The following is a 22,944-nucleotide window of genomic DNA, read 5'->3' as shown; positions in this document are numbered from 1 at the left end:
TGGTGGTATTTCCAGTTCATAACATTCTCTCCGTGGGATCCGGAATCAAGAAAAGCAATGATTCTCTACTCCAACAGCCAGGTTGGACTCAATGCAAGGACCACCACCACCTCCTAGAATCTCACCAACCTCAACCCCATCACAAGAGAAAAAGACCCACAGCTTCAACTGCATCACACTCTGTCAAATGCTTCTTTTCCCCAGGGGTATACTTGTTAATCATTTTAGGTAAAAAGCTAGAGATTGGTTGAGGTCTTCATTTCTCTTGCTCCAACCATCAACAGCTGTAAAGAAGATCTCGTGTATGGGAAGTGAGAGGATAAAAGAGTATGCAACTTCAGTCCGAGCTGGTCAGTTCCAATTGAAAATCATGTGAATTGATTAAATTCTTGATATCTTTTTCCCTTGTTTTATTTACAAAAGGTATTGAAATCCTAATCTACTTCTCTTCTGCTTCTCTCCTCCTGTCCAAGATACAAGAAAGTTGGATATAAAAAAAAAACCCATTGTTCCAGTCTCCTAGGAACTATCTGTCGATCTTTTTGGTCTTGGTCTTTACACATATACACGGCGAACCTATTCAACCCAAACAAAACTTCCCCTCCAGACACTCCAACCAGGAACCAGCGTTTCAGTAACAATCAGAAGCATCAACGAGCCTGTTCCTGCGTCTATAATCCAATCCAATCCAATCCAACATCTCTACCAATTGAACACAGAGACGGCAAGAGTGGGTTTTGTAACCATACCCCATCAGCCTTCTCTGCTCACATCTTCTGTTACTTCTGCTGCCTCGGTATGGTTGCCCATCATTCCTCTCTGGCTCTGGGGGAGGCTTTGGACTCTGGACACGGTGACTGAGCATCGTCTGCATCAGAATCGCTCCCCGATGAACTCCCAGAATCCGAATCTGCAATTATCCCAAATTAAATTCTTGCACTACAATTGAACAAAAGGATCCACGAAAGGCAAGTTTGAGGATAAAAGAATTGTACCACTGGACGAGGATGAACCACTGCTCGAACTGCTCGAACTACTTGATCTGCTAGCACAACCACCAGCATCCTTTTCAATCTCCACTGGAGGAAAGTTGTTGGACGGCATGTCCTCCCCAATATCCACATCCTCTTCTAGTGTCTCACCTTTCTTGACCTTCTTCGCAGCGCCTGATGTTGAAGCTGAAATTGCTGCTCCAGCGGCCTCATCAGAAAGGGCTTTTGGAGCCTCATCACGCATCTGACTGACGGGAGACTGCCAAGGAAAAAAGAAGAAGTAATTAGCAACAGAAAGTGAGGAGAAGGCGAGCATCAAGCGATGGAATTCAACAATAAAATTGTCATTACCTTGCTGCCTTCCGCTGCAGAAATCTGATTGTTGCTGGCAAACGATTGCCTCTTGAGCTTGCTCATCGTCTTTCTGCAGTTGCTCACAAAACGATCAAGGTCCCAAAGCGTTTCCGTGTCAAGAACATCAATGTCCAGTTCAATCTCATCCCCGTCTTGTGCCACATCAGCATTCCTCCTCCTTATGATATGCACGACTTGATCCATTTTATCCTGAGGGAGATCCTGCAGATTCATTCCCAATTTCTGCTTCTCTTCATGGCTCATCTCCCGTTTGTTTGGATCCTTCGCTTTGGGTTTCGGCTGCTTTCCTGTAAATGATCTTCCCGTCGGAAATGGTCTTGCAGGTGCAGAAGTTGAAGCAGGGGTGTGGATCGGTGATTGGTTCATAGCCGCAGAAGCGTCGGGGATAATGATAGGGTCAGGTTTCCTCACACCGACTTCTGAAGTTGGAGGCTCCGAAAACGAGTTTTCGACTGTAGAAAATACTTGCCGCTGCATACTCATCAATTTCATGTAAATAGGTTCGAACAGCTCCTCAAAACGAGCCAGAAGTAGCTCCGCCATGGCATAAACATCGTGGCCCTTGGGATTATAAAGAAGGGCATTATTGAAGGTCAACCGCACATCAGAGGCAAAATCAAGAGGCGACGCATACAGATTCTTGTTGAGCCTGGCTTTCACGGTCCCAAGATCCATAGGTTGCTTGATAATTTGGTAGTAGTCATGAAGACCCAATCCAACGACATCAACGGGGTCTTTGAAAATCCAGCTGTGCTTGTGCTTCATCAATTTCACCAAGATCTGCGCGCATTGTTTCATGATGCCAGGATCCAATGCAGGCCGCTTTAGATCTCTGCCAGAGACCGACGGAAGAGGTCGTTTGGCACCCGATACCCTACCGTCCGGCTGCGTCTTTTCCTTCCCCGTCACAAATTCAGATGGCCGATAGTACTTGTTCGCCTTGTGCGCTCTTTTCTCCGTGTTGCCTTCGGCGCTTAAAGAATCCAAGGAATGGTGTTGATTGTTTAGATGCAGAGATTGCGGCCGCGTGCCAGACGTGACTTCCCTACCGGCATAGCCTCCAGAAAACTGGGATGCGCTGTAGCCGGATCTTGACTGGTTCTCTTTCAATTCGATCCGGTTATTCAGGCTCCGGACTTGCTCCAGCTCTGCGACAAGGCGTTTCTTCAGCTCTTTGAGCTCACTTCTCGAGTAGGTCGCGATATTGAAAGTGACATAACCGCCGGCCAATGACTCTTTGCGGTTGTTGAAGGTGGTGGAGATTGATTTCCTATTCATGGAGGATGAATCGTCAGAAACCACCGGAGCAACAACCGCCGATTCATCAGCCTGACGGCCCTGATTCTGACTAGTATTGTGATCATGAAAATTCCTTTTAGGGTTAGAGTTAGGGTTAGGATGAGAAATAGAATTGGGGCCGGGATTGGACTTCAGGCGAGGGTTAGAGTTAGGGTTTTTCCTCATATACACCTTGCGCTCTCCCCAGAATGGTTCATTTCGACTCGCTAAGAGAGCCGACGCCATGCAAGCACAGAAATTTTATCGCATCGGTTTGGAAACTCCAGCTGAACTCCGGCAGAATGTTAGCAAAGAAGACGGTAGGTGGACCATATGGGAATCGAAAAGTCGCCGGACTGCGAAAATAGAACCGGAGACTATCGCCGGAGATAAAGCTCGCCGGCCAAAAGTGAGACTCTGTGATTCGCGAAACATAAACAAAAGAGTAGAACGGCTCGAAAGAAAAGAATAACAACAAGGGTTCCGAAGGCCCTCTCCCCTACAGAATGAGAAATGAGAGAGGAGAAGCACCGCCTCTTAAAGGCATTCAGATCTGCCCGCTTGACCTGAAAGTGATTCCCATCCGTGGATCTACCAATTTATTTTGATCCGACGACTAGAGAAACTTCCGCATTGCCCGAAATAACTGACAGTCCCATCTGTCAAGAACGGTGGAGATATTAAAGAGGTACACGTGGCAAAATTTGAATCGCTTGATGCCTCGATGGGGGAATTTCATATTTGAGTTTTGTTATTGGGCGTGAGTGAATTTGGGTGCATGACCCCTGCATTAAGCCAGATTTTCCATTTTAATGCTTTAGTCAATTTTCATTTTATCTTTGGTTTTTTTTTTTTTTTGGCGTTGAGGTTTGTTTGGTTGAAGAAAAAACGCAAGGAATTAAAAAAATAATAATAATAATTCAAACAAAAGAAGAAAATTTTGAAATGATAAACCAATGCGTTTACATAGTTAGATAAATGTTATACCATATTAGAAATAATATAATTTACATATATTCTTTATTTAATTGTATTTAAAGACAAATATGTGTATATTAAGGTGAAATTTGTGACCAATACATAATGATTTGAAACTATTCAACAAAAAAATATTATATATATATATATATAGTTGTAGCCTTATCTCGAGGAATGAATCAAATTCATGGGATCGAATAAAGGCTTTGTTTCTCCTTTCCCCATTTTCGGAGACTCCGGTATGGAACCGGTATGGAATGGAATAGTAAATTCTTTTGTGATTGGTGTCAGTGTTCATATATATATATAATGATTTGAAGCTAGTAATATAACAACATAAGATAATAAACTCCAAATGATAAAAGTTTTTGCGAAGTTTCATTGTCTTTGTTTAAATTTTCATTGCAACCAAATGAAGTTTAATGGTGAGAGTAAAACTTACAACACATAATTTTTAATGAACATCAATTTTTCTTTTATAATTGAGGGGTCCATATGAGTTTTGATGTTGCTCAACAAATCTTCCGTGAATTTTTTTTTTTCTTTTTCCATTATCAAACTAGTCATTAAGATTAAGCCACTCATAAACTTATAATTATTTTTTTTTATATACACATGAAGCTATGGATGGGAAGAAGGAAAAGCCGTCAAGCCGTCGAGGAATGGATTTGAACCGAGGTATATATAAAATTTGTTATCGAAAATTAATAATAATAAAATATTAAATGTTAAATCAAGGTTTCTATCAATATTAATACGAGTGTCAATATTATAATTAATTCATAGTTCATGTTAAAATTAGGATAAGGATCAAAGCCAAAATCAATGTTGAGATAAAGCCAAAATTAAGGTTAGGATTAGGGATAGGTTAGGAAAAATAAAAATCCCAAAGTTCGCATTTGGCCTTAATGGCCCGATTCAACACCATAGATTTGAATGAGTATATTTTTCTTTTATAATTGAGGAGTCCATACCAGTTTCGATGTAGCTCGACTAATCTTCTGAATTTTTTTTTGTTTTTGGTCCCGCCATTATCAAACCAGTCACAAGGATTGAACTGCCCATATACCCAAGGTGTGGAGGAATGGATTCAAACTCAATAACTTATTTGGTCTACTAGCTCAGAGGTTGCCACTACTTTGTCACAAAGAGAGCTGTCCATAATAGAATCCAAAACTTATTTGGTCTACCAGCTCTACACCAGAGTTTGCCACTATTATGTGAGAAGCACATCTATGGAAATTTTTTTTATATTTTTGTAATGAAGCACATCTATGGATTCACATCTACTTCGACTACTACATTCTTAGAGAACTTTTATATAATTAATTAATATATACGGATTCAAACTCTAACCTTCTACACGAAAGCATGGGTCTTTTGCCACCTGAGCCATCTATCGGGGTTCGAACAAATCAAATTTATGCCGCATATATTAACTGTTTATCATTTCAACCGTTGGATTTGTATGAGATGATCTCAAATTATTGCTTATAATATATTTATATAGATTATTGTATAAATAATGCAAAGATATAGCCAAAACACACCATGATTTTTTAAAATTTATTTGTGTTACATAATTTATGTGCAACACTGTGCAGCCTATAGTCCATATCGAAATTTATAATCGATAATCGTTATGCTGGGTTTTGCATAAATTATTTTACCTTTTTACTAAATTTTAATTACAAAATGAGTAGTAGAGTTCGTCTCGATCACAAGTTTTGATTAGACGGCAAGTTGTACAGTATTGCGCATGTATTGAGCATCTCTCAACTAGAACTCAAGATTTTGACCGTTGATTTGGCATTGTTCCACGAACTCAGATACTTGAATGTACAAGAAAGGAGCAGTAAAGTAAGAGAGGTTATCTTCCTGAGTTGGGCCCATCTGAGTTTTACATGTGGCAGAAAACAGATGGTGGTGCAGGAAGTCTAGAAACCGTACGCTTATTAATTGAATATGTAGGGGCAGCGTGTAGATGACCTTGACCTAAGGGCAGTGGTGGAAGAGAAAACAGCTGGCAGACTGGCACTTGGCGGGGGTCGATGGAGGGAAAGAAAATATCTATTTTGTGTTCCGAATCTCCCGCCAAAAGCTGAGAGGGATATTTGCCACGTCAGACGCCGCTAGATTGAATTTAACGCTAGCCACGTTAGTTCAATCAATGAGCACGTCCGCACCGCACTACACTACACACGGAGTTGCTTTTTTAAATCGGTGAGCACATCACGTCATCACGTATGGGAGAGGATGCAATAATGATACTCTACGACCCTCCATGGTAATCTATCAATTGCAATTACATCGTGGACGTCCATCAATTGTAACCTAGCTTTGGACGGTTAATTTTAAGAGATTGACTTAATTTTTGCCAATGACAGGTTACTAAAGCGGTTAAGGCCAACTCCCTAGATCAACCCCTCATAAAAAAAAAGGAAAAAGGTAAGAGTTCAAATCCTCAAAGGATTAGTCGATATGCGTAGAAGTTGACTCATATACCTCAAAGTCAAATTGTTGATCGCCTTGCAAATCGGATTGCTGCAAAACAATGTGCTCGGCAGGCATAGCAAAGAAATGCCGATGATGATCAAGTTAGTGGTCGCTCATAGTTTAAAAAATACTAAGTAGGTTGTAAGGTTAAGAGAACTGAAGTAGATGAAAGTGTATGTATCTTACCTCGTGAGTTAGAGGGGTTTATATGAGTGTTTGGTCATTACTTTAGCCGTCCGATCATCCTTTACAAAGTGCTTTATTAATCGTTAGATCTAGGGCGTTCTTATCCTTGATGATAATTGAGTTAGATCCATAGCATCAACAATGATCCCATTTTCACTTTATCTTTCAGTCAGTTTCTCATTAATTACAATCAAATTTGATTTGAATCAATGTAGTTGGTTCCCGAACTGACCTCCAAACGTTAGTTCCTTAATAACTGATTACTTGTCAATGAGATGGAAAAGGGGTCTAGATTTGTTTACTGAACAAAAGAACAGTACTCACATTAATTAATGTTTAAAAAAATTTAATAATCAATAAAAAATAAGATTTTTTTTTAAATACAGCAATAAAAATAAGATGATACTCATCAAGAAAAGAAAGAAAAGAAAGAAAAGAAAGAAAAGAAAAGAAGATGACAATTTATAATTTCACTATGTTGATGGTAGCAATGTGTTGAATATGTGTTTGGTTATTAATGGTGTTGATTCCTTTATTTCAAAGAAGCTTCTTCACCAAGAATATAATCTTATTATGCATGTCTAGTATCTTTGTCTTGTGATTGTTTTTTGATACATAGGATGGTCCCTAAAATCCCAAACCCTAGAGATGACAAAGTGACAGAAAGAGAATCCATGCTTTTGTCTGGCATTGGTACTTTATAGCTAATGGGTTCTGAGTTCTCACATCCCTTTTTTGGAAGAGTTACTTTAATACCTACAAAAATACTTGGATTCTCACATTCCTCGTCAGATTAGTTAACTCTTTGTTTTCTGGGAAAAAAAAAAGATTGATTACAGTTAGGATAAAGTAGTTGTGCTTGTATGAAAATAGTCAATAGATTAATATAAATAAGGAACCAACCCAATATATAATTGCACCCAGAAAGTAGGGCAAAGACTTCCATAGAATTTGTTTTCATAGAGTTAAACCTAAATCAAATTGACAAATCATTTGATTCATATGGTAGATTGCTTTTAAGGAAGACTGTGCTATTTGTGTCTTAAATATTGAAGCAATAGAATCATAGAATCTGATAAGTTTCCATTTTTGTTTGTTATATTGGGAAGTTGGGATTGGGATTGGGGTTGGGGCAAGCAACTAGGGGAAAAAAGAGAAAAAACACATAATGAGATTCTTAAACATGAATTATAAAGTATTTTCATATTTGAGCTTTAATTGAACTCAAAAATTTGAATGGATCCTTCATTTTTTTCTTTTTGAAAAGGTAAATAAGTAACCAACTCTGTTTATGAAGGGACTTGCATTGAAAATAATTTGCCGAGCACTAGTTCAGTGTAAGAAAGCTTCAGGTTCACTTCTTTGGTGATGAATATTCTCTTTTGTTTGAAGCAAAAGACACCCCCTTGAACCCACCCGTGGTGGTGGTGGCTGTGAATTGTGTGATTCTACTTGATCAAAAAAAAAAAAAAAAAAAAAAAAAGTGTGATTGAAGATCTTTTCCCTCTCTTTTAGATTTTTTTTTTTTGGGTTTAAATCCAATTAATTGGATTTAATTTCAGAAGAAGAATGAATCTTTCAAATGGAGTAGAAAATTTCAGAAAAATGAATCTTTCAAATGGAGTAGAAATTGAGTTGTTTGAATGAAGAACTGGTTTCTTCAATGTAGGAATTGATTCAAAGAACCCCCATTGGATCCTATTCCAATCTGTCTGTCTTTCAATTCCCAAAAACCCGTTCCCCAGGAGGAGTATGGATAAACCATGAACACAAAGGCAGGGTCACAGAGAAAACAGCAGCAAAGAGTTCCAATTTTTTGTCATGATAAGAGGAAGAAAACCCATTAATTACAACCCAGATCACTTGCAGAAGCAAAATCAGTATCCGAAAAGAAAAGATACCTTGTGCGGTATATGGCGTGTAAGCAGATTTAGGATCAATCTCCCAGGCAAAAGCAGAGCGTGAGCAGAGTTTAAAATGAAGAAGATCGATCAAGAGAAGCAAGTAATAGACAGGAGGGATGCTTTATAGAAGGTGATCTGAGGAGTTTATAGGGGAGACGAGACGGGAGAAAAGCACAAAGACAAAGATCACAGAATAAGATACAAAATGCACATAGAACAGACACAACACCATAGAGAGAGCAAAAGAAAGTTCTGGGTTTCCATTATACCCATCTCCCTCTCTGCCCTTTTCAAATTACAAATTTTTTATTTTTTATTTTGACTGCACAGTCAAAGCCCCTGATTTGGAATGGAGTTTGTAGAAGTTGTTTTGATTGACCAAACTCACTCAATTGGTTGCCTTTCGCTGCAAGAAGAAAATACAACCCATTCTAGAAGCCACACTAGTTCTTCCCTGTTCGTGGATCACAATGATCTTTTTCTTCAATTCTTCGTAAACCAACCACTGCGATTTGGCCTGTTCTGACGTCTCACGTCTCACTTCGATCTTTCCGCCGAAGCTCGGAACAACGACGACGATTTATACAAGGAGAGCAAAGGAAAATCCGACGAGGAAATGTGAAGTCTTTCAGATCTCAATGTGTTTGATTAGCTACACCTTAAATATACTGGGACCCGTTTTGGTTTAGCGCCTAAAGTTGCAGCTACCGACTGCCTACCTACCTTCTACTTTCTAATCAAAAGGTACGGTTTCTTCTTTCTGTTTCAGACATTCCTTTTGATTTCATTTTTTCTTTCCTTTGAAAGATTTTCTACAACTGGGTTTTATTGTGTGGCGTTAAATCTCGATTGTAAGCTTGAAAACGAATTCAGTTTCTGCAGGGTGCTTGTTTAAGCATGAGTAAGAAGCGAGTAATGTTGCCTGTGGAGGAAGTCGACTTGACCGCAGTCAAATATGAACGTGAAGCTGTACATGGTTAGATAGTTTTGCCTGTCCATTGCTTCATCATCTCTAACCATTACTGAGTTTTAAGTTCAGTTGGATTGGTTTAGATTTCTTTATATTTATCCGTTTTCTTGTATATTTTACAATGCGTTCAATGGGTCTCTTGATCCACAACATGGGCACTACTTGAATCAGTTTAGTATGGAATAAGTTAAAACTTGATTTAATGCATTCCATCGGCTCCAGAGTTTTTGTCTAATCTGTCTGAGCACTTAAAACATAACCATACTTGATTGGTCTGTTGGAGATGGTTCTATCGTCTGATTTGGTTTATTGCTTGCAGCTCCTCATTTAACAGGGTTTGCATTGAAGTTATTCGTTTGGCTGCTTGAAGCTCCACTTGTAGGGTCTTTCATCCTGTCGATATTGAGGAAGCAGAACAGAACGGATGAGGTTAGATTCTTTGCAAAATAATGTTTGTTTCATTCCTGTATACACAATTTTGGGACTGATGCGAGGCTGTTTCAATTTACAGGAGTTGCGGAGGACTGTGATACCAGAAAAAACCCATGTTTAAACCTGAGTTCCCACCCCAAGGTGTTTCTTGTTTCAATTTACACGTTTATTTTCTTTTTCATAAGTTTTATTTTCTGACCAACAATAGCTCAGTGCTTCAGTAGAGGTATTTTATTGCTGGGTTCCACCCCTCTCCAGCTCCAGTACCTGAGTGTTAAAGGTCCTGAGGGTGAGAAGGGATTTATATTTCCAGATGCTGGTGTATCTGCTCTATCCAGTGGCCTATTTCTCTTTTATGAAATTGTAGTACTTATTTTCTTCACTGAAATTGGATTCAGTTCTACTACATCACCGAAGACTAAGAAGAATGGTTTCATTTTGTGTAAAGTTAAATGACCTTTTCTGTACCTTGAAAAACCAATATGACTTGATGATGTCCATTGACAAGTCTCCTTTTTGATAAAAATGCTATGCAAAATGTCATAAAATGAATGGTTTTTTGGAAGTCACAAGCAATCAGGTAGTAAAAGTGATCAGTTAGGCTCCCATTGCAGAGCAGAACTTGGAAAATGTTATGCACTTAACAGGAAATATGTATTATATTAACTAGTAAAGTAACAAATAGTAGCCCCGGTAAATGATAAGCTACAAGAAAGTCTATTGAGGTGGCACAGCCATGTTCAGCGGAGGCACTTAAATGCCTCTGTTCGGGGAATTGATTTGATCCAGATTGAAGGAATTAGAAGAGTTAAGGGCAGACCTAAGATAACCTTAAGAGAAATGAGAAACATAGCTGATTGGAAGGCAAGGATCCATCTTGCCAACCCCATTTAGTTGGGACTAGGCTTGTCATCGTTGTTGTTGTTGTATCTATCAAGGTAACAAATAGCCCAAAACTAGATCACCTAACGGTATAGCTGCTGAAAGTGCCAAAGTAACTTAGGTTGCCTAATGATTGTGGATGTAGATAAGGAACCTGATGTGATTGTCATGGAGGAAGATGGTACTGCTGGTGACCGTGTTGAATTAGCTTTGAAGTGCCTTCCTCCTTATGATCCTGCTCTTTACTGGTCTGGTGAATCTTTTCCATTTCTTTACTGGAAGATCCGTGATTATGCTCATGCTTATCGATCTGGACATGCAACTCCATCAATGGTAAACCACTGCAGATCCAGTTGTCTCATGATTCATGAAAGTTATTTTAAAATAATTATGTGAAGAGAGAATTGAATCTTCAGCATACAGGTTGCAGATAAAATTATCTCAGTCATGAAGGAGTTCAACGAGAGGAAGCCTCCAATGCCATTCTTAATCAGCTTTAATGAGGAGGATCTAAGGAAACAAGCTGCCGCTTCTACACAGAGGTTTGAGGAAGGTACTTGTGCTAGTTACTGGTCCTGCTAAACTTTATGAGTTGTTTACAGTACACTGGTGGTGTCTAACGTATTGGGTATAGCTGACTAATGCTGTCATCGTCCTTGAAGTTTTTGCTTATAGATATGTAGACATTTTTTTTCTTCCCCCGAGAGGTAAGATGAGGACATTCATTTTGTAGGAAGATCACTTTCTATTCTGGATGGCATTTTCATGGCGATCAAGGATGATATAGACTGTTGCCCTTATCCAACCAAGGGTAATATCCTCCTCTTCATCTTCCCATAAAAATTTTTTCCCCTTAGAGAAACTTATGCAGCATACTTAACTTGTCTTGGAGATGTATTGATCAGGTGCAACAACATGGTATCATGTAGTCCGCCCTGTTAAAGAAGATGCAGTTTGTGTTTCAAAATTGCGGAGCTGTGGTGTAATTTTTGTAGGGAAGGCAAATATGCATGAACTAGGTTTTGGAACTACTGGAAACAATCCAAATTATGGGTAAGCATTTGCTTAACAGTGATAAAGTCTTGTAGGAATATGTTGAATTTGCTTCTGCACTTTTGTAGCATCGTTTGTGAATTTGTACAGAGTTTTCATAAAGTTTTTCATTAACGGTTCTCCATTTAAATCTTATACACATCCTTTTTGGGTGAATTTATAAGTGTCTTTCTTTATCTCTACTTTGTTGGTTGAGTAGGCTTCGGTTTGCGCTACCAGTTATTGGTATCATTTTGTCGATTGATAAGATAGTAGTTATTTTATAGATAGTTGGTATCCCCCCCCCCCCTTCCACCCCCCTCCCCAAAAAAAAAGCGTTCTTTACCCTTTATTTCAATGTTGAATACCTTAATATGCTACCTTTCAATAGTTGCAATTCTTATAACAGCATAATTACTTACATCTTCAGCTTTTATTCATCTTACCGACAGACTTGTTCTAGATTGCTTCATAAACATACTTGTTTTTTAAATCTTGTTTGTTACAGGACAGCGAGGAACCCTCATGCACTAGATAGATATACTGGTGGATCTTCTTCTGGCTCAGCAGCAATTGTAGCTTCTGGACTATGTTCAGCTGCACTAGGAACAGATGCTGGAGGTTGTATAGCATGTTAGATATATTTCAGCTGGTCCTTTTTCCAAGACGTAACCTGATTCTGTTTCATGCTTTTCTGCAAAGGTTCGGTGCGAATTCCTTCTTCACTTTGTGGTGTTGTGGGCTTAAAAACAACATACGGGCGGACTAACATGAAAGGGTAAGCTGGTGAACCAAGGGTTTTGTGTAATCATTGCTGATGCGAGCCTCTGAAATTTCCTGTCAAATGAGATACTTTTGTTTTGATTTTGTTAAAGTACTATTAAAAACTTTAAATAGTAATCCATGGGTTTATGGTATTTCCCTGATAAAGAGTTCCTCCTGATCCTGTATTTTTAGAGTCCCAAGGTTGGTTTTGAGAGAGAACTGCTTGGTTTCAAAGTTGAACTTTGATTTTGTTGTATACGGCTATATATTAATATAAAACTCACAAAAAGATTATTGGTGGGAATTGCAGAATTAGCCTGCTGGAATTTTGATTTTCAGTTGGGTTAGGATATTCTGATCCATTTTTTGATTTGGAGTTGTATGCATTAAACACCATCCTTGGGCTTAATACTAGGTTGAAACAATTACACTCAATGGTTCAACAACAACAACAACAACTCGGGTTTATCCAACTAAATAGGGTTCACTGCATGGATCCTTGGCCACCAGTTAGCTCTACTCAAGTTCCTATTTAATACAAGGCCTCTCCTAAGTTCATTTTTTGTCTACCCCTCGTTCTTTTAGTTCCTTCACTCTAAATCAAATCACCTGATCCGTACTAGAGCATCCAAAGGCCTTAGTGGGACATGACCATGCTACATCAAGCAACTTTCTCATAGCTTATCATGTATCAGGAATACTACCAGATTAACTCTGGTATGATCATTCCTAGTTTTCCCATAAACTGAGTTTATCTAAGGGAAACTGCCCAATATTCTGCACCATACATCATAGCTGGTTGTCTAGCTGCTCTACAAAAAATTTCCTGTAAAGTTAATCTCTCAACTTCAACCACTCTATTTTGATTCTCCATGAACATTGTCCTCTGCATATTGTATTTTACACTCGTTGGTTCTATACACCTAACTATGTGTGTTGATCCAGTGAAAGCTATCTAGAAACATTTGGATTTTATTTTTATTATGGGGTGGATAGTACTAATTCAATTAGTTTAGTCATATTGAAGCTGCATATTTAATGGTAGCTATCTGTATTAGAAAAGAGTGCTTTGACTTCTTTATCTTTTTATTGGAAATGAGGTGAAAGCTGGACGGGATCCCAGGTCTTGGCAAAAAAACAGCCCTGAGTTTTCCAGCTGAACTAGCAGGCACCTTCCAGAATATTTTAGTGGAAAAATTAGATATGACATATGTCAAGAAATGCAAAGTATGTGTGTGGTTTCTGATGGTATGGAAGTATTTAATCTGCGTCTTGGTGAAATAACTGTGCTTTCACTGTTTTTTTGGGAAAGAAAAGAGATGCCATCATGGTTGTCAAACCATCCGCCAGGTGCCTAGGCCCATTTTTGGGTCAAGGCAACCTGGTGTCACCTTGTCGCCTTGGTTTCATTGCCCTCTTGCCTCACCTTGTCGCCTTGACAACCATGGATGCCATTAAGCTTCCTATCCACACAGTTGAATTATCTGTTCTGTTATATTTCCTATGATACCCAACAAGTTTGAATAATAAGATGCATTTACATTCTGACAGTAGGGTTACATTAATAACATAACGTTTTTAGGTTCCCTTCGATTTGTGTCTAGCTGATGAATTAAGAATCATTTTAGGCTTCTTTTGGCATTAGCAATTCAAATATAGTTCTTATTTTTGTTTTACAGATCACTCTGTGATTGTGGGACTGCGGAAATCATTGGACCAGTTGCATCCACAGTTGAGGATGTCATGCTTGTGTAAGTTTTCATCTGTGGATCCTTGAGGAATTATGAATCCCGGTGCTTGTATTATGTGGTATGGTTGATCTGGTATTGCCTGCACTTTAAACTTTTCATACAGCTGGAAAAATATTGAATGTCAAAAATGTTTATCGCCCTAGTTTTTTTGGTAAATTTATTTCCTCAGTTTGAGCAAGCACCTTTTTTGGTCTGAGTTTATAATTGTCTTCATTCCAGCTTGCAATTTTCTTTGGCCAAACCAATGCCACTGGTAATTTTTATTGTTGCAATTATAACTACAACAATGGTAATAGTATTAAGATAAATAAGTTGATAACAAATTTCTGATATTTTACATTGTTTATAGTTCTTTATTGGTTCTACCTGGGCTACTGATGTGTCAAATTTTGCATTCCTATATATTTGGATATGCTCCTCACAAAATGCATATGTTTGAGACTGCTCCTCTGCTTAACTAAATGTCCCATCTCTTGTAACTTTGATTACCATCAACTCCTCTCCTTTGTTCATATATTGTTTGAAGTTTTTTCAAGGAATTCTTATATTTACAACTTCTGGACCTTTTGACTAAATAATATAAATAAACATTTGTTGCCTTCACTTGCAAGCTTCTTTTTGTGGCGATTGATGATTTTCTCAAGTTTTGCTTCCTCATTCAGGTATGCAGCAATATTGGGCTGCTCTCTTGCTGATAGAATCAGTTTGAATCCAGTAACATTCTGAACTCGTTCTTTATTTAAATCTGCACAATGTCTTTTTAGTTTTCTCCTGTACTGAGTGTATTAGTAGTTCCGGGCTTCATTATGAATATACAAGAAACTTCTGTGCTAACTAATGGATTCTTTCAACCACCATCTTTTTTGAGATTGAGGATTTGCATGAATTCGTGCTTAATGTTCTTGATTTTACAAAAAGTCGTACCCAGCGGACAAGGCTCTTCCATTTAGCTGGGTTTACGAAGGGTCAAATGTATGCAGTCAAATGTTTCCTCGTTTTAACTTGCCAAAAAAAATATAAACTGACATTTTAATTTACTACATTTAAGCATTTACTCCTGTTCTAACTTACCAAGAAATCTGTACTCAATTTTGATTTGGTAAATTTAAGTATTTATTCCAAAAATCCCATGTAGCTCATTTTTATGACAAAACTGAAGCATAACCTTCAATAATCTTCAGATTTGCAAGTCCATCAAGGAAAAGCGTTAATCCTAATTTTCGTTGGTTCTTACAGCTTTTCTGATGTTGATACTATCTTTCTAATCCGGCAGTGAAATGCTTCTGTAAAAGGTACATTATGTAATGGATTGGATGGTTGGAAAAGTTACTCTGTAAGAGTCAATGGCTACTGCACAGCATGCACGTTTTGCACAGTGAAGGGCCATTGATTGTCTTTTTTCGGTATTCTAAACTTTTTATCACTTAGAGAAATGGGTAACTCTTTGCAGTGTTAAAATAAAGGCCTTTCAGAAGCATAAAAAAGAGCCTGCCACTGATTTTGTCTATTACTATTTTTTCCCCCTCAATAGCACTTCCGTTTATGGGGCAAATAAAAGTATATTTATGTATTTCTCAGAAGCATTTTGGTAGATAGGGAAGTAGCTATATCTTGAGCCACATGTTTAGTATCTAAAGCTGATATGCTATGAAAGATTGTCATACACCACATTCTTCTGTATCTGATTCTATGTTAGTCACTATTTTCATATTCTTTCAAGCTTGGAACTTGATCACCTTGACCAACTTGACTACCATATTATAGAGAATTATGAAGCCTGTCTGGTAGTTTGGGTATCATTTTCCTATTATGTCTCAATTGGAGGATATGTATCTATTTATACTTTACTGAATCAAGAAAAGGATCCTCTTTTTCCCCTTAATGGATGTTCTAAGTTTTGTAAAACTTTTAGTAAATTTGGTAGGCTTTTTTCAGATTTTTATTAATAAAATGGAAAACATTAAAAGCTGTTATTAACTGTTCTTACCATAATAATAATTACTATTAGCCATGCCCCATCCCCCTATTGACGATACCCCAAGGAGCATGCTTATTGTTGTCTCCTGGGGTCTTAGTTCCTCCTTTCGGTCTTCTGCTTAAAGTCCTTGTTCTTTTGTTTCCTTTTGTTTAATATATTTATTTATTCATCAAAATTTTTTATATATTATTATATTATTTTTAAGCTACGGTTGCTGCATAAATGTTGTTAATTTTCTTTCTTCTATTAAATATGAAGAACTTTACCACTTGTTGGTTACATTCATAAGAGTATTAAGTAGTGCAAAATGGTTGAGAAATTGGTCATCAAACAAAGATTTCTTCAGCCATTAGAATATAACTATCTGAGGATGGCCACCTTTTTGACGTTATAATCCATATCTCCAACCTAGCTACTTATTTTTCTTCTTCTTTTTGATGTTAATGTTTGTTTTTCTAGCTGACTCCATTTAGTTGGGATAAGGCTCTATTGTTGTTGTTGCTGCTGCCGTATTATGTTTTTCTTGCCATAATGAAGTTTCTGATGGTTGTGTCCTAATGAGTTGAATTCTTTGTGATGCTTTTCTGCTTAACCATGTAAAAAGCATAGTCCAAATGAAATGCTTCGGGTGAAACTCTTCTTCTTCTTCTTTTTTTTGGGGTGGGGGAGTTAAGTTGGAATGGGGTAGTTGGTACTCCTACATTTTTGCATTTTCTTGCCTTTTCTAGCTTTCTCATGTTTCCCAATTCTTTTATCCTCAAGACATGATATTTGTAAATGCTCACGATTTGTTTTTTTTTTTAAATTTCATAAATATCTCAAAAACTATTGTCAATTCATTTTGTAGGCTCCCCCCTGCTTGCCAAATTTGTCATCACATGAAAGTCCAAATGCATTAAGATTACGACTTGGAAAGTATACAGAGGTATGGATCATGAAAATCTTCTTGTTGAAATGGTTAGTTTTCAATTTTCATGCAAGCCTGGTATGGATGGTCATGTGGTTATTTGTTGCAGTGGTTTAATGATGTCTATTCAACTGATATTTCTGATAAGTGTGAGGAAATTCTTAATCTACTTTCACGAACTCATGGATGTGAAGTAAGTTTGCTCTGTTTAATGGTAACATGTGCTACTATTAACTTCTTTTTCATAAGGAAATTTTAGTCTGATGATTGACAGGAAAGTACCTATATTTTGTTCTAGGTTATAGAGATTACAATACCAGAGCTACATGAGATGCGAACTGCCCATGTTGTTACATTTGGTTCTGAATCATTATGCACATTAAATCCTGATTGTGAAGATGGGTACTCTTTCTTACTTATGCTAGTCCAACTCCAATGGTCCTTTTATAGTTCCTGCTTTCAGATAATGATTTGTAATTTTATTTCATTATCTTGAGTCATGTTGCAATGTCTTCTTCTCTTTTTTTTGCTCTGTAGGAAAGACGCTCAATTGACACTTGATACTCGCACTAATATGGCAGTTTTCCGGTCCTTCTCTGCATCAGATTATGTTGCTTCCCAGCGTATTAGGTGTGGAAATATAATGCTTAATCAATTATTAGATTCTTGGGTAATATAGTGGTCATAGTTTTAGTACTTATATTTCCCCCTTTTTGGATTTATCCGTTGTCCATCTTTTTGATATCCTACTCCAAAAGTCCATGGATAATTTCTCAATTAGGTAAGTTAATTAGTTGTAATGTTTATTTGATCTCTGTGTTCTCTCACACTGATTTAACTATGCAGGCGACGGTGCATGTACTATCATACGGAGATTTTCAAGAACGTTGACATCATTGTAACCCCCACAACAGGGTAGGGTTGGCTAACTCTTACTAGGTTTTCATGGACATAGCTTCTTATAATTTGTTTGGCTTTTTATCTCTGCCTTTTAGATTGATTCCCTATTCTTATGGGTCTGTTCCTTCCGTTTCTTTGACATTTCCTTGTTGTAAGAAAAAATATTTGCAGAGTCTACTCTTTAACCAATTGAGTAGATTTTATCATATATAAACTTGCTTAAAAATTTCACCAAAAAAAAAATTGCATAATTATTTGTCCAAAGGAAAAAGGAACTTGCGTAATAGAATGAATGTGCATGTTTGCATAGCGAATTTAATCATGTTTTAACTTTCATAAATGAATTGTAACTGAAACAATGCACTATGACTTATTATCCTTTTGCACTACAGCATCACAGCACCTGTAATACCTCCAAGCTCTCTAAACCAAGGGGAGTCAAATTTACAGGTTACAGGTCAGTCATCATCATACTTTATACCCTCTTTTTGACAATCATTCTCTTAATTTATTCTGAATGCTTAAAACTCAAATTAGCCATTTCTCAGTTGGTATTTGTGCTATATTATCTTATCAACAAAATTCTTTTTCTTCTTATGCAGTATAAACATAAACTGCACAAGTATAACGCCCAGCAAGATGTTAACTCCAGACAAATAAAAAGCTACATATTTTGGAAATTTGGAAAACTCAACTTTGCTGTGTTTGTGTTATTAACTTTAGTTATAATGGATCTTGCATGTGAAGACAATAGAATTACAATGGAAATCTTTAAGAATTATACAGAAATCTGAGTATTTAAAACAATCAAATAGCCTGTGCACCCAGATTGACATGCAATTTCAGTGAACTCTTAGACCATATCTTTGAGCTTCTAAGAAAATATCTATTTCAATTAGAAGATGAAAAATATGTTCTAGGTTTTCATGGTCTTTTAACTGTTACGTGGTGGTTGTTCTGATTTCTCAACTTTTTATTTTTTTTCAACCAAGATGGATACGATTTATTAGTAAGAGGAATAATTCCTATTCATTTGTAGGTGAGAGGAATAATCCCACTTGATTCAGTACATGTACAATGTACAATCTGATTCAAATGGAGTCACAGAGAATAGAGAAGTTACTGCACAAGAAAAACAGGATAAAAGGAATGCACAATGAAGCAAATGCCATCATGTGTGCTGAATCTCCAAAATTGAGAAGACACTCCCTAGTTGACTGACTCATCCACTTGGAGATTTTTCTCCCTTTTTGTCTAGTACTGTGTTCATTGGAGAATTTCCTTAGGGAGAAAACCTCTGTGGACCTCCAGCCTCTTTAATATCATGCTATTGTGGCTGATGAATCTCCTATTCTCAGACAACTTTGAAACCTCAGAGTAGATTCAGGCCAAACTGATGTCAAGACACCCAAAAGCTTGGAGAAATATGTGAATCAGCAGTGACTATGGGACTGATTTATCTGAATCATAAATTCATAATCTCATGTTTGCATATCTCCATTCACTTGCAGCCATTTTTCTTTCTTAATCTATCTCTACATTTGGAGGAACTAGGAAGAAAGATGTTCCAAGTATCCTGTGATGTTTATCTACTCTTCACTCTGGACACTTCTCTGTTCTCCTTGTAATATGTAGCATTTTAAATCTGGAACCTAAGTGAACTAGCGTGGCGTGGGGATTACTTGAGAGTCCATTACTGTTTTACTATCAGTCTTCTCCATTACCAATTTACCATCATGTTCCTGAGTAATTTTCTGTCAATTTGCATTTTAGCTTAATAATTGCCTCTTAGGTCAATATTGGTCATTCAAAACCTGTGGCAATTTTGACATGTATGGTGATCTGTTAAGTCCAGCAAGTGATACGAGAAAAGATATTTTTTTCCATGACTAATATCCTTTGGAAGGATTTTATTCTGAACTTTCCTTTATGAATTCTTGAAATTGGATGTTCTCAATTAACAATGGGCTCCATCTGGTCAAATGTGAAGTAATGAAATATACCAGTAAAATATTTCAAGATTAAAGGATAACACTTGATGGAAATTATCACTATTTCAGTAATAGTTGAACTGAAATGAAATTTCTGCATTGCCATACTTTTATACTAAAATCTTTATTTGACTAGTGAAGAAAGGATTTGTTACTACTCCAATAAATTGTTACTTTTACTTCTTCTTCTTTTTATTTATTTTTTTATAACACATTACAGCTGCTAAATGTTGCTTGGATGTCATCATACATTGGTTATTTAGGACTGGTCGTGATATTACTAACAAAGTGAAAGCTGAATACTTCAATTTTCATTTCTGAAAATCCATTATTTTCTTGTTGGTCCTATCTCATATTATAAATGTGGTTTCAGGATATCTGATGCAGTTTGTAGTATCAGCGAACCTTCTTGGACTGCCAGCTATATCTGTTCCTGTGGGTAAAACTTATCCTTGTGTTGCTATTTGTCCCTGTGGTGTTCTATGCAGTTATTTTTCTTTTGATTAGATGATATGCTGCTTTATGGATTGGTTGGCTGAAGAGGGAATAGCTTAGACTCTCAAGTGGAATAGGATCCACATAAGCTTCAGAATTCAAGATATTTTGGGAAGTTGTAGAAAGAAATAAACACACTCCTCAAATTCTGGATTCTGATGCCATCAAATTAAAAAAAGGTGTACCCATTCACAAGGATCCAACTAAGGCAGAGTCTGGGGAGGGTCATTGTATATGCAACCTTGTGCCACTTCACAGGGATACTGTTTCTGACTTGAGCTCACTACCACTAGAAGTCTGATGGCATCAGACTGTAATATAGAAAGCAGGACTAAGGAACTTCCCTGTCCCTCTAGAACATATTGATTTTCGCATTCGTAATAGAATTGATAAAAATTGAAGTTTTAAGAGGCTGTCCAATTTTATGGGTTCATATAAATGAGAAATTGTTTCTGCTTGCTCCCACAATTTAACTATTTATGTTTCTTTTGGTATGGTTCCATATGGTCCATCCATCTTCAGGAAGTGGACAGATATCTTCACTGAAAGATATAGTACCATTTAATTGCGGTAAATGAATATAGTGACTAATAAAATATCCCATTGAAACTTCTAATGAAAAATCTCTGCAGAACCAATTAATGAACTGACACTTTAACTTGATTGGCAGCTGACCAATGCTTAGCAAAGATTCAAAACTTGGGTGATAGATGATACACAATCATAGTCCATAGTCATGTGTTCTACTGTTTCGATCAAGCTCCCCCACACAGCTTCACCGGAGGACCCTTTTCAAAGTGAAATCAACTGTTAATGACAGCAAACATGTTTCGTGTTGGGATGAGTCAACTTGACTAAACATCTTTTTCTGAATCCTTTTCATTCTAGAGTTTAGATTGAATAATAACCTTTTGCAAGATTATGATAGTAAATAATATATGCAATAAAAATGCATGACGATGCTAATTAGCTTCACGTATTTCATGCTTATGAATAACAGAGAGCTAGAAATTCACTTGAAAAAACCAGCAATGATTACGTGATGCAGTTGTTGTTTCCTTCTTGTTCTGCTTGCTGCTTATTCTTCACTACAGTTTCATCATATTTGTGTTTTTCGGTCCCTTGATTTAAATGCTTTTGAGAAAATGTTTTGTGCTGGAAGGGACTTCTATCTCCTACAATGTAATTAGGACTAGTGTTTGTTCTGATTGATCCATGCCTGAGAAAGGGTCTGGAAGTACGTTAAGACCCTCTTTTCATATTAAGTTCAGCCAATTCTGTTTCTACTCATCTTCAAGCTGAGCTTGTAGTTTTATCTGTTGATCTCTCTTTTCAAATCTCGTGTTCAGATTGGTTATGACAAACAAGGTCTTCCAATTGGCTTACAACTGATAGGCCGTCCATGGGCTGAAGCTTCAATCTTGCGTTTAGCTTCCGCTGTGGAGGTACCATAGCTTAATTGACTAGAATGATATATGAGATGCACTTCGTAGAATATTTTCAAAACTTTGAAAAGTGCAGAACTAGCATACCTCATATCCTTCTTGCATTTTCAGGAACTCTGTGCGGATTCTAGGAAGAGGCCTTCGACCTTTTATGACGTTCTGAAGGGGAATTAGAGCGCTGTAAAACATTGCTGTGTTACCTTACAGAATCACTATGAGAACCTGCCTTTCTCCAAGGGTGCGGAGAGGCACTTGTATTTTATTAAGTTTGTCAAGGGTACTATTTCCTGCTTTGCTTTTAAAAAAAAAAAAAAATTGTTCCCTATTGGAAATTCCTGGATACGTACAGTAGAGACTTGACAATTCATCCACTCATGAGTTCTATGGAGGCATTGCTTGGGACAATGGTTAAGAACTTAGGCATTACCATAAAAGAAGCTGTTCAAGTTTGACGGCTGCACCATTATGTGAACAAATTCTGAACATTTAGGGAAGCTGACCGTTCATAGACATTATTTTCCTCAGTGAACAGATATTTTCTCCTTTTGCTCCTCAGCCTTCAGGGTATTTGTAACCAACTGTTGTTCCCCTTCCAATGGGAGGTTCAATTGGGTCTGTATTAGCCATTTCCATGTATGTTAATTTGATGAATGAAATTTGTGCTTCATATATGGGTTCACTTCCTTTATAACTGATTTATCAGTGGAGATTTACATTCGCCTAACATTTGATTCATGTTCTATCTTCATTTTAATCCTCTAACGATACGTTTGCCAAATGAAATAGAGTTTTGGTACAGTAACCAGCAATATTTAAATTGTATAAGCAAAGCAATAAGTTTGGCTGCACATAATTTTTTTTTATCTATTTAAATCATATGTTATCTTTATCTGGTTCATCATGTCTGCATAGAGATTTTGGTAGGAATGTTACAAAGTGCCTCATGTTGATAATTCTGACTTACAATGTTCTAAAAGATCGCTTAGAAGAATCTACATACATAGAAGATCTACTGATATCTACAATTTTGGAACAGAAACAAAATCCCCCCTTGACACCAACATCTTTCAGGGATACCATTAGAACCCTGGATTCTTCTATATAGACCTGATAGCCACCCAGAGGAGAAGAATGGAAGATATTGCATCTCTTGATTTCGACACTGGAAGTAGCAGAAATTCTATTGG

The 22,944-nt window shown here is 37.1% G+C and overlaps 2 protein-coding genes across 2 annotated transcripts; one reads left to right on the top strand and one right to left on the bottom strand.

Annotated features, from left to right (window-relative positions):
- Positions 1-789: 789 nt before the first annotated feature.
- On the bottom strand, positions 790-3,139 carry LOC149017070 (transcription factor GTE7-like). The gene is made up of 3 exons (XM_089151372.1): positions 1,344-3,139; positions 996-1,251; positions 790-910 (listed from the first exon to the last, which is right to left on the bottom strand). The coding sequence occupies exons 1-3, from the start codon at positions 2,889-2,891 to the stop codon at positions 810-812; spliced, it is 1,905 nt and encodes a 634-aa protein (XP_089007498.1). The 5' UTR covers positions 2,892-3,139; the 3' UTR covers positions 790-809.
- Positions 3,140-7,860: 4,721 nt separating this feature from the next.
- LOC149017069 (fatty acid amide hydrolase-like) lies at positions 7,861-22,708 on the top strand. Its single transcript, XM_089151368.1, is given in 22 exon segments — positions 7,861-8,953; positions 9,083-9,185; positions 9,499-9,608; positions 9,691-9,717; positions 9,719-9,752; positions 10,639-10,826; positions 10,917-11,046; positions 11,227-11,304; positions 11,399-11,546; positions 12,034-12,146; positions 12,228-12,303; positions 13,970-14,041; positions 14,704-14,755; positions 16,867-16,944; positions 17,036-17,119; positions 17,225-17,328; positions 17,464-17,556; positions 17,773-17,841; positions 18,219-18,283; positions 20,191-20,252; positions 21,662-21,757; positions 21,869-22,708. Coding segments are annotated over 21 exon segments (1,821 nt in total). The 5' UTR covers positions 7,861-8,953; positions 9,083-9,106; the 3' UTR covers positions 21,932-22,708.
- The last annotated feature ends 236 nt before the right edge of the window (positions 22,709-22,944 follow it).

The sequence above is a fragment of the Hakea prostrata genome, chromosome 4, assembly GCF_041222555.1.
Source record: "Hakea prostrata isolate BN-2017 chromosome 4, UWA_Hpros_2, whole genome shotgun sequence".
Classification (NCBI taxonomy): Eukaryota; Viridiplantae; Streptophyta; class Magnoliopsida; order Proteales; family Proteaceae; genus Hakea; species Hakea prostrata.
This window is presented reverse-complemented; position numbering and strand designations above follow the sequence as displayed.